The sequence below is a fragment of the Erpetoichthys calabaricus genome, chromosome 2, assembly GCF_900747795.2.
Source record: "Erpetoichthys calabaricus chromosome 2, fErpCal1.3, whole genome shotgun sequence".
NCBI classification, from domain to species: Eukaryota; Metazoa; Chordata; class Cladistia; order Polypteriformes; family Polypteridae; genus Erpetoichthys; species Erpetoichthys calabaricus.
Window position 1 is genome coordinate 247,680,925 of NC_041395.2, and position 15,961 is coordinate 247,696,885.

The 15,961-nt window shown below is 35.7% G+C and overlaps 1 protein-coding gene across 1 annotated transcript in view; it reads right to left on the minus strand.

Moving 5' to 3' along the window:
* The window catches only part of LOC114645573 (cilia- and flagella-associated protein 46), a 232,656-nt gene that overhangs the window by 122,850 nt on the left and 93,845 nt on the right, over nt 1–15,961 (minus strand). Inside the window, exons 30-39 of the mRNA XM_028793411.2 lie at nt 14,347–14,570; nt 13,477–13,596; nt 11,556–11,723; nt 11,209–11,357; nt 7,108–7,206; nt 6,905–6,995; nt 5,762–5,905; nt 4,854–5,054; nt 3,776–3,882; nt 3,114–3,296 (exon numbers count right to left, since the gene is read on the minus strand). Coding sequence (XP_028649244.1) covers nt 3,114–3,296; nt 3,776–3,882; nt 4,854–5,054; nt 5,762–5,905; nt 6,905–6,995; nt 7,108–7,206; nt 11,209–11,357; nt 11,556–11,723; nt 13,477–13,596; nt 14,347–14,570 — 1,486 coding nt within the window. The remainder of the gene's footprint in view (nt 1–3,113; nt 3,297–3,775; nt 3,883–4,853; nt 5,055–5,761; nt 5,906–6,904; nt 6,996–7,107; nt 7,207–11,208; nt 11,358–11,555; nt 11,724–13,476; nt 13,597–14,346; nt 14,571–15,961) is intronic.

The window sequence follows — 15,961 nt, forward strand, 5'->3', positions numbered from 1 at the left end:
AACAGTCACAGAACCCATCATAAGTGGGTAAATAAACCTTTACTTATATGGAGACATACTGTATCTCTAGCTTAGCTATGAACCATATAGCAGTCATGATAAACAGGCATTGAGTGTTTTTTAATGACTTTAATTCATTTTCTAAAAAATATTTTTTGTTTATTGCTTAAGTATAGCTGGATAACAAATCTTATCATAAGTGAAAAAAGCATTTACCTTAGTTGTCTTGCTTTCAACCATTATGGAAAGAAAAGCAGAAATTTAAACATACGGTGTTGATTTTTCATAGCCACTGTTTACAAGTATGTATTATTATTATACACCTTACATATAGTGCGATGGGCTGGCGCCCTGCCTGGGATTTGTTCCTGCCTTGTGCCCTGTGTTAGCTGGGATTGGCTCCAGCAGACCCCCGTGACCCTGTGTTAGGATATAGCGGGTTGGATAATGACTGACTGACCTTACATATATAGCACCTTTCCGATAGTTCACAAATATTCAAAAGGGAACAAAAATAACAACCACAGAAAATCTCTATAAACAACACTGGATATAAACCAGAGTCAAAGCATTAAATGTCAAATAAAAGATACATGAAACACAAAGGTCTGAGTTTCAACATCAAATAATAAACTGAAATACAATACAACAAAGATGATGTATATTTGCTATACAAAATGTCATCAGGACAGACATGGATAGCAAGGGTGAACTAAGAGGAAGATTAAGAATATTAATGTACGCTAAATGAATTCCTGAACAAATGTGTTTAAAGGTGGGTTTTAATAAAATAAATTAAGTCCACAGATCTGCTGAGGTCCACAGAGGTCATGGAGTCTAAAGGCTCTGTTACTAATACGGCATAGGTCATCATCAATGGAGTATAGTGAACAGATAGGACTGTAGTAAAGCAGGAGGTTAGTGAGGTTGCCTTGTGCAAGGCCACTTAAAGCTTTTGTGTAAGCAACAGGATCTTACACAAGGAGGTAATGAAAACAGAACAAAATAAGTATTAAGTTCTGATGGATGTACATTGAGTGCAGACTCAGCAGCAGCGTTTTGAACCAAATGATGCTGACAAAATAGATTAGGAAGGGCACCTACCAGTATAGGGTTAGAAGCCAAGGTGGGTTGTGATGAAATCATGGACAAGCTTCTACTATGAGATGAGTTTAAAAATAAGTGTACATGTGATATATTGAGAAGATAAAAATAAGAAACTTTCTTAATGTGAGTTATGCGAGTTTTAAAAGAAGTGGAAGATTCAAAAGTGATGCCATAAAGGTATGAAAATTAAGTAATTTTCAAATGCAATGCTTTACTGTCAATTAACGTGATTTCAGTTTTGTTGTAGCTTGTTTTTAAAGGGTTGTGCTCCGTCCAGCATAACATTTTTTTAAAGGCAAGTCTTGATCGCCTATGAACCATAACTTTAAACAGATCTCAGTATCATACAAATGAAAACCCAGTCTTAAGTGTAAATAATATATGCAACATACATATTAAAAATACAAAAATATGTCATTTGAATGAAAAAAGAATCAATCTACAAAAACCATTCATATCGTACTATATATGTACAATAGTATTTTTTCGTAATTCCTAATAACGTGTAGGAGGAGAACAGGCTTTTCGGCTGGGACAGAGGGTGATTCACACTACCCAGATGGGAGGCAAATGCGATGACACAAACGAATTGGCCAGCAGAACAATGAAATAAATTATGGTTTAACAGATGGACTGATAAAACCGGAGGATCAGGAGTTGTTCTATGCCAGCAGGAAAGAACGGGAGAGAGAGTATTTTCAGGACAATTTCTCCCCCAGACCAACAAAGGGCAGCCCCCTTGGTTTCCAGTAGGGCCACAGGTCAAGAGCATGGGAGCGCAACCCTGGGCCATGGGCGCTTGGACATTTTCAGGGCCCTATTGGCCACACATCCGCCACACCCAGAAGTGTGGCCGAAAGAACCCTCGCTGGGCACCTGGAGTCCTTCCAGGTGCACTATAAAGGGAGCCAGTCACCACCACTCAATGCCCAGAGTCGGGAGGAAGAGGACAAAGCCTGAGGAGGAGTGGAGGTGAAGGGACTGGTGGCAGAGAAGGGACTGTGTCATACTGTGTTGGTAATTTGGGCATTGTGTGTTAAACTGAAAATAAACCGGGTGTTGTGTTCTTAACCTGTGTTCTGCCTGTCTGTGTCAGGTTGTGTCGGCTGTACAGGCCCAGGGCTTCACATCCCATACACTAAGTGGCAGTGATCCCTGGGACACTTGCAGGGGTGCTTGGGAGTTGGAGTCTGGTAATGCAGCCCTGTCAAGATCCATGGGGATCGACTGAGGGTGCTGTCTGGGTGGACCTCCCTACTTTTTCTATGGCCAGGAAGTGCTTCCTTGAAGGCAAGGCATAACACCAGAAACATTCCCAGGACCAATTTAAAAGGTGTCTGCTGCCTCACAATGGGTAGTCAGAGTCGGGAGGCAGCAGTCAACACTCAATGCAGGTAGAAAAGGAGGAAGACTTGTTTAATTTGTCTTGTTAGTATGGCTGATTGATGGAGAAATTGTGAAGAGATGCATTGTAAAAATAATTATCTTTAATTTTATTCTAAAAACAAGTACTGTATTACTATGTCTTGGGTTTGGGGCTCAGTGGCACATGTTATTTGTAAGCTTCAAAGTAACCTTTTATTATTTTCAAATTTTAAAATAAAAACTATTTAGGGAATATATAGAGTACTAGGGTGTTGTACCGTGTTAGCCATTATGAATGTAGAGAAAAGCCAAGCAAAATGACACCTTTTATTGGCTAACTAAAAAGATTACCATATGCAAGTTTTCGAGACAACTCAGGCCCCTTCTTGCCTGAAGGGGCCTGAGTTGCCTCGAAAGCTTGCATATTGTAATCTTTTTAGTTAGCCAATAAAAGGTGTCATTTTGCTTGGCTTTTCTCTACGGGAATATATAGATACTGTATAGCAATCTGCTCTACAGGCAGAAAAAAATGAACCTGCATTTTTCTAATCTAGTTGCATCGCTAAACTTTTGAAATAAATAGTTCCAATGTAACTTTCTTTCAGATTTTTTATTTTTTATTTTTAATTACTTTGTCTTACCGTAAGGCCATAGCTTGTTCTACAATTGCATCAACTCCTTCCTCTTTGTGTCCACACTGTATAAGTTCCTTTGAAGACTGGCTTAGTCTGTCACATGCTGCCATTATCTTCTCAAGAGAATAAGGGTTTATGTTTTTTTCTGACAGTTTATGAAGAAAACGTTGTAACTGCAATGATGCCTTTCTGGAGGATTAAAAGAATACATATGCATGATATTAGTAATACAAAAACACAACTATAATCTGAGGTCTTTCTTTCTTTCTTTCTTTCTTTTTTACAGAATGTTTTGATACTTTGTGTTTTTTCCACAAGATGGTGCTAAACTACTGAATGTAATTTCACTCTTTAAGTACAGTAGACTACCCCAATTGTTATTGGCAATTACGTTAAACAATAACTGCACTTATTAAAGGTACCCAGATTAACATACTTGAATGAGTTAATATCTGACAAAAACAACAAAAATTATTTTAAAAATATTTTCAACAGAATACTTTCAACATTTAGAAAAAGCAAATGCTATAAACATTGAGTTTAAAATTAATTTTAGAAATTAAGGTCAAACAATAACTTTCTTGCTTGTGCAGTGTCCTTTAAAAGTTGTTTTTCTTTGTTAATGTTCCCCTTCATTACTGTTTTCTAATGTCAAAATGTCACTATACCTTGCTTCCAGGGATGCAACCATAAATCTGAATATAGCAGCTCTGTTGGGTCTCTCTTCCAAAGCAGATTTAAGTATTGAGACAGTATGTTCTAAAACTTTACAAGCCTGCAAAAAAAGTATATTATGAAATTAAAATACTTTCTATCCTAATTGTGTGGAATAAGTCATTCCCAAACAGTCTATTTCAGGGTTTCAAGAGGTCAGCATCTGTCCTGTTAACACAGGGCACTAAACAAGTACTCTGAGAAATACACTCCCACACACAATGAAAATGTGTAAGGTTCATGCAGACAGCAACCTAGAAAAAAATTATAGCCCAGGAAGCTGGATGAGTAATGTTAATTATTGTATCACTGTGGCACATTCAATAAACAAGCACAATTAAAATTTTCATAAAAAAACCTGAGGTACACGATACTTTTGCAAGAAATGTGTGCAGCTCCATTACTGAAAATAACAATATGATCATCAGTTTCAAATACATTGTCACCTGTACACAGTACAATGAACTTCTTTCTTGTATGTCTCTTAGTGACAGTGGTAAACAACAGAAATTGAATACAGCAGCATACTGTACATGAATATAACATCAGATAAATAGAAATGCTGCATATACAATAAGTGTTTATGACCTGTGAGTAATGAATCTAATGGCGTGAAAGCTAATAGTCAAGGGAGAAAAGTGACGTCTTTACATACAAACTAAATACTAAAAGACAAACATGGTCAATAAAGCAGCTAAACATAAATACATGTATGATATGATTATATTGAGCTATACATTTTTTCCATGTACTCCAGCTTTTCTCCCACATGTCTACAACATGTATGTAAATGTGAGTGTGGGTGTGTGTGAATGTTCCATATAAATTATTGGCATACACATCAAGGTTTTTTCCTGCCTTACACTCAGTGCTGTCAGAATAGGCTCTAACTTTCCACAACTCTGAACTGCATAAACAGTTTTGGAATTATTATGTTACGCTACAAAAGACAGTGCACTATAACTCATACTAGTTAATTCATTTTTGTATTTTTTAGTAAAATGTTTATATCATAAATCTTTTCTGAATTACCAGTATTTCTTTGTTTTCATTGTATCCTTCTGTTATGGCTGTTACTAAACAATGTGTTGTATTAAACCAGAAATATTCATCACCACCAATTTCTCGTGCTTTCTCCAGGAATGCTTTAGCTTGTGCATGTTTTTTTTCACTGTTTGCCAGAATTGCAAAGAGATATAAACATCTGGCTTTAGCAGCTTTGTCTCCCAGTTCCTGAAATGCATACATAAAACCTTTATTTTAAAATGTACATTCTGCACAATAATTATGCTTGCAAAACAATCATTTTGACACTTACAAATTAAATATTTTTAAAAAATCACTAAACTCCAATTACTTATCAGGGCACTAATAGAGGGTAAAATGCTGTCTAATTGATCATGTGAAATATACTGGTAACTTTCAAAGAATACATAGGCACTTAAATTAAAGGAAGATATGCTTTATTTTGATTACTTTACAATTAAAACAGTACTGAGGAATATACAGTATAATGTATATTTTCCAGTTTTCCAATGTTAGAACATTAGAATGTTAGAACAGTAGCTCACACATCTTATATTGTAAGACTGAAAAACTGTTTCCTTATAATTTAATGAGAAACTAGAATAAAGTTCATTTGCTTAGAATTTGAAGCATGTAAGGATAAGATATATCTAAATATATCCAGGTTCACAACCAGATCCATGTGTACACAAGCACAGCAGCAGAACTTAGCATTACCTATTATGCCCTGAAGTTGTCTCAGCAGAAATAATTCACATGAATACATGTAAAACATGCAATCTTCAGGCAGACAACACACAAGGCCAAACTTAAACTTAGGCTATGACGTTATCACCCATTATAGAACATCACTTGACATTAGTTTTCTTGTTCTAGGATATCACCACACCCATCTCATTTTATATTTTACTTACAGTGGAAGCCATGTGAGCCTCTGATAGAAGTAGTCTAGCTGATTGATATGAACTTGATTTGAGCAACAGTTCAGCCTTATCCATCCATAAGTCTTGAATACATATATCACTCATCCGCTTTCCTGTTACATTTTTATCATTCATCTTTAAAGGATTATAAAGAAAGAAGTCAGCATTATATCACTGCGCTGTGAAGTGCCGCCCAGCCTGCAAGACATTTCTAGCAGTCAGCGTAGCAAAGGGCTATAGAACAATCCAGCAGAAGAGGCCATCATTAAAGACAGAAACATACTGGCAGGTACAGAGCAACTCTGCATGAATTTGCGGAAGGGCTGGGACCACTGGAGAATGCTAAACACAATCAAGTATGCTACTCCTGAAATAAAACCTCTAAAGGACCCAAAATCAGAAAGTATGCTGCCTTATTAAAAGGGGGAAACAACTCCACCAAGCCAACAGAGGGCAGGATAATTTAGCAAGGATGCTGTGCTTAGTGTTTGTGTATGTATGGGGTGGGGTTGGAGGTGTGTGAAGGAGACAAGAGAGGACATAATGTACAAGGCTGCTAGAAGGTAATTCTTTAGGAGAATTGAGCAGTGTGTAGGCTACCTGAGAGACCCAGTCCACTAAAGACTAGGCTCAGTAAAGCCAGGTCAACTCCATGGACTACTAGAGGATGTTTAAGCAAGGTGTCCTACAAGCTAAAGATGACCATCTCTAATGCTGGTAATGGTCAAAGGATGGAGTGCAAAGGTGTGTAAGGCCAGTTCAACATAAAAAGGTAGGAGGAAAGCTGGAACAAAAGCCAGTGTCATGAAAGAAAGAGACAGGGAAAGACAAAAGATGTGAGTATGACACTTGAATACAGTAATTGACTATATTACTCAGAGAATACAACTATGTCTAAATACAGACCAAGAGAGTATTTGGATTTCTAGTTTTTCAGATGTAATGCGTTTGTCTTTGTGAGACACTTTGCTTATGTGTTTAACAATAAATAAACAAAGTTCTTTTTGATTTTTGATTTAGTACATTGATATTACTCAGGTGCAGACGAATGCTTTCAGAGTGTACATAATACAGTATATAACTTATAGTAAGTCATCAAACAAATACAGACAAAAATAGGGTATTTTACCTAACCTTTAATATTTTTTCCACATCTGTATTCTGTGATTTCTCTTTAGGAGTTTGGATTTGTTGTTCTTTTTGTACTAAGATATCTTGCCGACACCTACAACAGAAAAATAAAATTGTCATAGCCTTGAACATTATCAGAAATAGATACATGAATAAATAAACATTTTCGTAATGGTCACATAATACACATCATAAATGGCACATACTTGATTTGTTCCTCATTATAAACAAAAATTGTTCCAACAATCTTTTCATGATATGCAGCATGCATATTCAAGCCAAGATCTGTAGATACCTGTGCAATTCTGAGGAAAGAAGAAAATAAAAACAATATACTATTAAAAAATATAAAAGGAGGTAAAGCCCATGCCACATAGTAACGTAACATACAAATTGCATTTGAAAACTTGCAAAATTCTTCAAGTTACAAAAAATAAGTAAAACAGCAGGTAAACAATACTGAAATCGCCTTTTATCAACTATTCAATAGCAGCTTACAATTCAATATAAATCTTGACTTTGCCTAGTCTTCCAACAATCACAATATTAATAAGAACAATAATGAACTGTTAATCTTATGATATTTGATAACTAATATGACCATTTTCACTTGTAGGACCTCACTGTACTAAGAGTTAAATTTATAAATGCTTTTTCTCTAGAAATTTCTACCTTTCTGCCAATAGTGGTACAGAAGTGACAGCTAAGTCTTCAGATAAAGCTTTCAATCTACTAGTCAATCAATGTTTGTATCTTCACCACCAGTCATCTATTGCTCTAGTGATAATTCTTTCTGGATGCCTGTACTCAGAAGATGTTCAAGGCTCAGTGATATGGATAGAGACACAGATACAAACCACAGTCATGATGGAGAGATTAAAGACCAGTGTCTTATATAACAGGTAGAAAATTCTTTGTTAGTTGTGGAGATTGTAGTTCAGAGATCCATGACATTGTATATGGAATACCACAAGGATACTAAGGATCTATTCTGGGCCCGCTGTTATTTTCAATCTACAGTATATGCTCCCATTAGGCCAGATTATTTCAAAACACAAAGTGAACTACTACAACTATGCATATGACACACACCTTTACCTTTCTAATACAACTGACAACCCTATGCACTAAACTCCCTGACCAAATGTATATCTTGCATTTCCTCAAGCTAAATATGGACAAATCTGAAATCTTAGTCATTAGTAAAAATGAAAATAATGAATGCATTAGAAATAAAATTCATCCCTTAGAATTAAAAGGTGGTACACAAGAAAGTGCCTTTAAAAGTTATTATTTGTATTTTTTATTGTAGATTTCTAGTGTATTTTATTCCCATTTTTTTTTTTATCATCAGCTGATCTCGGTACAGTAGAGCAGTGTTTTCTAACCTCGGTTCTGGGGGCACACTGTGGCTGCAGGTTTTTGTTCCAACCAGATTCCTAATCAGTGACAACACCTGATAACACTGATCTCATTTAATTAGCTGGTATTATTTTTCTTTTATTCTACATTCAGAAAAGCACAGTAGCATGATTTTTACATTTATAAGACATTTAGAAATATTTCTGCTTTTGCTATAGATTTAAATGCTTAACTCTCTTTTGTTGATTTCATTATATTTTGCCCTTTCTCTGTGCAGTTTTTCCCCTTCATTGTATCTTATTAATGACAATCAAAAATGAGCAGTGCAGACATGCTGGCAAACAACACTGAATAATCTAAGGCTGCAACTACTTTACCATCAGACCCAATAATTAGTAAATAATAGATTAAACAATTAGAACACCTAGAAAAGTAGAATGAAAATCAAGATGAAAATATTGTTAAAAAGAAAAAATATATTATTCCCATATAACTGCTTGGTACATTTTAATATATATATATATATATTTACCAGACTTCGTTTTCTAATTTCTATATTGTTCCCAAAACACAGAACTTGGGAAATAACAGTTCACTTAATTAGCCCAGGAGTCCAATTAAAAACAGAAGCTGGTTGTAACAAAAACCTGCAGCCACAGTATTCCCCCAGGACCGAGGTTGGGAAACACTGCAATAGAGTCACTTACCACTAATGAACAAGCCTAGGTATGCAGACCTAGAATATCTCTCTTTCCTCAACTCTTATCAAAAACATGTTATTTGTTCTGTACATACAGTACAAATAGCTTTTAAAAGTTAATATTTTTACTGTGAGATTTCTGAGACCCTGACAAACCTCCGACTGTGCTGTGTGCCAAAACTCTGTTAACGCAGACTGTGATTGCTTGTCTGCCACTGGTGCAACTATAAGTTCAGAGACTCACTGCAAATGCTTCTGTCGCACATTGGTTGTTGCAGGGAACATTTAAAACCGGCCGCTGATTCGGCAGTGTGTTCACTTTCTGTTTTCTCATTTGTGCATGAAGTCTTTATTTTTTTAATCTGAAAAGGGAGCAACTGCAAGATGACAACAGTGTCACTGTGGGCTTCCTGTTTTTTTGACAGTGCTGAAGAGACAGCTCCCGTTTGGATACCTTTGATAAGACAATAAAACTGATCTTTATGTTGAAATTTGGACTCACCTTCATCTCTCTTGTGCAAGTCTGTGAGCCACATATTATTTACGTACAGCACTTTTATATTGGTTTCGAGTGCATTTTAACAACAAACAACCAAGTTCTTTTTTTCATGATTTCAGTCATCTGATCTCAGTAGATTCGCTTATGGCTAGCGAGCTGGTACACATAGCAAAAATATGTTCCACAATTGTGTCCTTGTTCTTTAGAATTGTTTCAGATGGGTGAATAGTTCATGTTATATGGATGAGCAATGTCGACCATCTTTTTTGCTTCACACTTGTTTCTACCATTAGTGCCTGACACTTCTTAGCAGTACCATCAACGCTGCTTTTAAGCTTAATTCCGGACTTCTTGGGCTTGAAATAAAGCATGTTAACTCAGTGTAAACAGAGATACAGCCAAAAGCACAACCACTTGTAGAGGATGCATACACATGACTGAGAATGTAAGCAATAACAGTGTGGGTGTTACACTTCGCCTAGCAGCAGACACGCAAACTGACTTAGATAGATAGATAGATAGTTAGGCACTGTCTCAAAATTTTATGTTATAGCACAATTTAAAATTTTTCAATTAGTTAAATAATATTTAATTTACTGGACATGCATGTTCGTATACAGGATACTTACTGTATTTTCCTTTTTGTTGCCTTTCAGATTTGTGTCTAGGGATTGGATTTTTAATTTTGTTGTGAATTTAATTTAATTTTCCAGTCCTTCTTTTAACTTTCTACTTTCATCAAAACTATAGGCAATTATGCCTCTTAAAGAGAAGTTTTTTGAGGCATGGTTTTGTTTTACAGGCGAGAGGTTCTCGCTTCTTACCAATCTTCTCGCTAGCCTTTAAGAAACGCACAAAAGAGATTGGTGAGAAACTAGTGAAAAAACGTAAATAAAACTCTCACAGTACAGTATTGAGGAACCATCCCTATGTTTCTCAGTTTGCATGGAAGCATCCGCAAATTCCAAAGTAAAAGCAGGAGACTGCTGTTAGGAAGAAGGAAGCCTAGTCTGACCGAGTAAGCCTTTTGCTACTATTAGACTCACCTTGAAAGTCAAAGTGAAACTGAAATGTTACTAGATAGAAAGTTGTTAATTGATGCACTGATTGCAAGATGTTATACTTGTATACACTGTAGCAAGCTCACAGTTTAATGATTGGTATGCATTCCCGGTAAGTAGGCTGGCTGTAATGTAAAAATTACCAGATCGTACAATTACATGTCAGGAACCATTCTAATACTTTGACTGCTCTTAACACATCCATGACAAATAACTACAGAGGACATCTTCATAAAATGGATAAGGTCACAGCCAACATTCAAAATATGCAACTGTGCCCAATACCCAAAAGGGTCTCTGTGTTTTATATTCTAAACTTGAACTAGTAAGTTATAATGGGTAATGGTGTCAATAAGGATAAAACAAGGATGCCTGCTTTCTTTTCACACATCTTCTTTCTCACTCTCATGCTCTCTATTGCCTTTACCCTTTTGTCTTCAGTTCTTAGTCACTCCTTGTCCTGGCCATAAAGCTGTACTTGTTCTCATCCCATCTCTAAGTTCCAATGGCTCTTGCAGGGAAAGCTATTTTAAATTATAAACGGATCTAGGAATGACTACCAGTGTTATGAAAGAAAGTCTTTACTATACAAATGAAACTGATTGAAATAATATTACAATATAATTTTTTTATTTGATTTGATAAGAAAAAATATTTTGTGATAATATAATGAAAATATACCAACCTTAGGTGATAGAGATCTGACCGACTCTTGCTGCCCATAACTTCATGAGCAATTACTTCAGCAAACTGAAGAACTGGCAATGTCAGATGGATTAGTGAAAGCAACTGTAGTTCTTTCACCAGCTGATCCAGGTAATATAAGCTCTGCATCTTTTTTATAAAGAAAAAAGGCATTGCCCACATTAATAATACTATTACTATTAGTAACAATAATAAAAAAGTTTTATGTGATTGAAAATCTATTTTAAAGTATATACTTAAAGGGTTAAGAAGTCAGAAATTATTTTTTTAGACTTTACCTTCAAAACACACAATTTCATCTTTTTTTTAATTAAAGGTATAGCCTACCGGTTTTGTGATGGTTTTATTATTGATAGTCGATACATTGCTGTCATGTTTAAAAACTTCTCTAATTTCATCAGGGCAATCATAGCCAGCCCATTCCTCTGGACTTGCAGGTAAAACATCCAATGGCCCTTTCCGTTTTGGTTTCTCTTTAACCACTGGTGTGGGAGGCTAAAAAAACCGCATGTAATGTAAGACATCTGCTTGAAGAAGTATGTACAAACACTTACTTAGAACTGGTAGAAAATAAAAATGTTTAATGAATAACTGTAAAGGTTATCAAATGATTGATGAAAAAATACAACCAAAACAAATATTTGTAAAAATGCTTATTTAATCAGTGCCTTTAAAATGCAAAGTATGGTAATAAAGCTTGATGGCAAACAAGTGTTAATGATCTAACAATCTTTTTAAACTGCTATTGACTTTTATATGATTGCTTGTTTGCAATACCACATCACCTGACAGCAACAAACAGAATCAGAGTAACTCATTTCCTTAGGATGTAGAAACTTAAGGGGTAATAAAAATCTATCCCTCGGCACACACCAGTTGTGTCTAGGAGCTAACAGGAGGCAATAATGTAAAGTAATCTTTTGGCACTGTGATTCCAAAACTGATGATGACTGTACGATATCATGTGAACTTTATCATGCAATAGTATTTAAATCTCAGTTACTTACTACTATGTCTTATGATGTGAGCTATTTGGAATGTAAAAGAGACTTTTCCCAACTGTTTGATAGACTTAATACTGTTGTTGACTCGGGTAGATTAGTAAAGTGATAGAAGAATAAAGAATGAGGATGTAATGATGAAACCATCTTTTGGTACAGGAGCTAGTAGTAAAGCCTCCTGGTTTCAAATTCCATATCCAGTTGCGGTCTATATGGAATTTGCATGTTCTCCCTGTTGTTTTCCATTGGAAACTTCAGACTACTTTCTACATTCCAAAGATGTACATGTTAGATTAACTAGTGATTTGAAATTGCTCCTCAGTGAGTGAATGTGGGGATATGTGTGCCTTGCATCCACTTCTGTGATGGACTCCAGCTAATTGTGATCCTAAACTGGATCACATTTTTTATGCTGTTCTAATTATTATACAATATCTCCTAGACTTAACATAAAGTGTTTCCCTCTGATTCTTAATTTTGTACATCCTACCTGGCAATTCCCAGGAAAGTGCAGCTTAATCTTTCTGCAGACTGCTCCTTAGTACAAAAACTGCACAGGACAGTGTGCTCAGTGCCATATTGTACAATCTGTTCACCTATGACAATGTGACCAGACACAGCTCTGGTTCCATCATTACACCTCCATTGTATATGTTACTGACAACAAAAAGACACTCAATAAGAAGAGATTTCTTTTCTGTCACAGTGGTATCAGGAAATAAAACTCTCCATTGCTGTCAGCAAAATCAAAGAGGTTGTCATATATCTAAGGAAATGAAAGGCAGACCACTTTCCCATTAACTTCAAAGAGGACACTGTGGAGGGGGTTAGCAGTTTTAAATTTCTTAGAGTCACCATCACTGATGATCTGAAGTGGTTTTAAAAATTTATTTTCAAGCATCTCTCCTCTCGTCCAATTTGAATTTCAGACTTTCAAGGGAGTTAAAAGCTTTACGTTGGGCATTCCATGTATTTTGTATCAAGTTCAAAACAAATTCTGATGAAGGAGCAGAAGTTATTTTAAAATGAATTGACATATTTGCTCCAAATATAATGCATCACTATGGGTCCAGAGTTTTCAGTTGCAGTATACACATTTAAAATACACACTTATTGAATGTAAGCTATGATGAATAAAATAACACAGATGCTTACAGGATATTATAAAATATAAAAATTTATTTTCATTAATAAAAATTCTCAAAAATACAAAGAAATTGTATAAAAGTAATATTTTCTTATCTTACTTCTTTTGATTTTTTCCCTTTCTGTTTTGACTTTGGTGTTGCAGCCGGTGTTGCTGGAGAAGGGGCTGGCTGATTTTTCATTAACTCCTTAACAAGAACTCCACCAGATGCTAAAGATACCTGTTAGGAAATTAGAATTAAACAATTTATCATTATGAATAGTATCAACAGCAAGATAATGTTTTTATTAATGAATATTTTTAATTGATGTAACCACATAAAAAAGTTTCAGAATTAGCACACTATAAATTGTGATATGTATTGAACAGAAGACTTTAAAAATACAGAAAAACTGACACACGTAAAGCCTTAGAACATGAAATATATCATATAATGCTTATTAACTTTCCATCTGCTTCTCCAAGTGAGGAATACAGTACCAATACGTTGAGAAAGGCCAACTAGACTTCTCTATCTTAAATACGAGTCTCTACCTCCTCATTAAAGATTTCAAGACACTACAGTATGGAGTCAAGCTGAGAAAAGACCCCACAGCACATCCTGAGAACTACCACCAGAAAATCCCAGTGGCACTTCTTATTAGGGGGTGAAAACACCTCAGCTGACTCCTTTAGAAGGAAAGTGAACCCATAGTGAGTTCTTTGTGGCCACTTACTACTCACAATCTCCTTTTATGAGTCACTTACACAAGCTACAGCAAATTCTGTTTCTACTATTTACAAAAATTTCATTTATAGCCTTTTTTAATCAATTTTTTATTGACAATATGTTTCATAAAACAACTAGAATGTTCTATTTATGGAGTTTTTTAGCTTTTCCAAGACATAAATAATGTATACTTGGTTTGTCTTTAACCTTAATTAAACTATGGCTATATTGGCTTTCCAAGAAGACAAGATGAATGATTACCTGCCAGATTCGCATTACATATGCGTAGGCTATAAGACAATTCTGCTGATGTTGACTGGAACCACCACCTAAAATAATAGCCAGTAATGTATGTGCTCTAATGAGGGTTTCAAGCTGTTTTATGTTTTTTAAGTGTGAAACTGACAGGTTTGTTGTTGTAACTTGCACTCCGATTTCAGTCCCCAAATTATCTGGAGTGGCAATGCCATTATCAATCTTCTTCACTGCAGAATTAAAAAGAAAAAACATTATATATATATATATATATATATATATATATATATATATATATATATATATATATATATATATATATTCATTCATAATGATTGCAATTCTTAATAACAAGGAACAACTATACCAAGTGCTGATTCACAAGTAAATGAGTCAGTGATATATCTTTACCTTTAATTAAATAGTAATTCTAAAAACAGCAAATAACTAAAAGTGGGAAAAGGTCTACACTTAGACTTTATTCTTCAGGGAAGCACAGATATTTTCAAAGAACCTTCAATGACAGGCAGGTCTTTAAACAACAAATATTCATATAGTAACTGTTTCTGAATAAGCTATCTGCAGAACAGACAGTTTAAGCCAATTTCTGAAAATGTCATTTTAAACATTTACATATTAGATACATAGTACTGGCCTTCTATAAATATTTTGTTTTGGGAATAAATAAAATGTTAACATCTTTTTATACAAGTTTAGCCATTACAATTTGATTTTGTTCAAAACACATTTCCTGTGTCTTGCATCTGTGACATGCAAACACATGGTTACACATTTTCTTTCAGGCGCTGCGGTTTCCTCTTACTCTTTAAAAACATGTAAGTTAGGTTAACAGTTGACGCTAATTGACCCAAGTATGTTTTTGATGTATGTATGTGTGTGTGTGTATTGTAAGAAGTGGATGCTAGGGGTCACTGTTGTCCCCCTTTAACCCCAACAGATAGACACAGGAACACAGGTTAAAAGCATCAAGAAGTTACTTTTTATTCTTCTTTCTTCTTGTACAGTTCCCCAAGCACCACAGCCACAAATAAATAAACACAAATTTCTGTTTTTCTTTCTCCACCACACCTACAAGCAAGTTTTGTCCAACTCCACTGTGGCTCACTTGCTGGGCCTCCAGCGGTCCTTTATATAGTCTTTGACCTGGAAGTGCTTCCCCTCTTCCATACATGTGACTTTCTGGCACTTCCGGGTCAGACATAGAACTGGCTTTTTTCTTCAGCCTGAAAGTACTTCAGGGCTTCTGTCCTTGTGACTTGGAAGTACTTCCGGGCTATGGATGAGACATGGCTCATCCGTTTCTCTCAAAGCTCCTCCTGATGGCATCCATGGTACCCAACAGGGCTAAGAAACCAAACTCCAAGTCCCAGGATGCCCTGCAGGGATCTGGAGCACCGTAACTCTCCAGGGGAGTTGCCATCTAGTGTTTTGGAGACAGTGTCCTGGAAAAACTGCCTTCCCCATTGTTCCATTTCAGGGGCGTCCCGGCCAGGTTGAGCAGCCAGTCGTCTCTTACAGTATGTATGTAGCTAGCGCCCTACCCAGGGTTTGTTATTGCCCTGCGTCCTATGCTAGCTGGGATAAACTTCAGCCTCCCAAA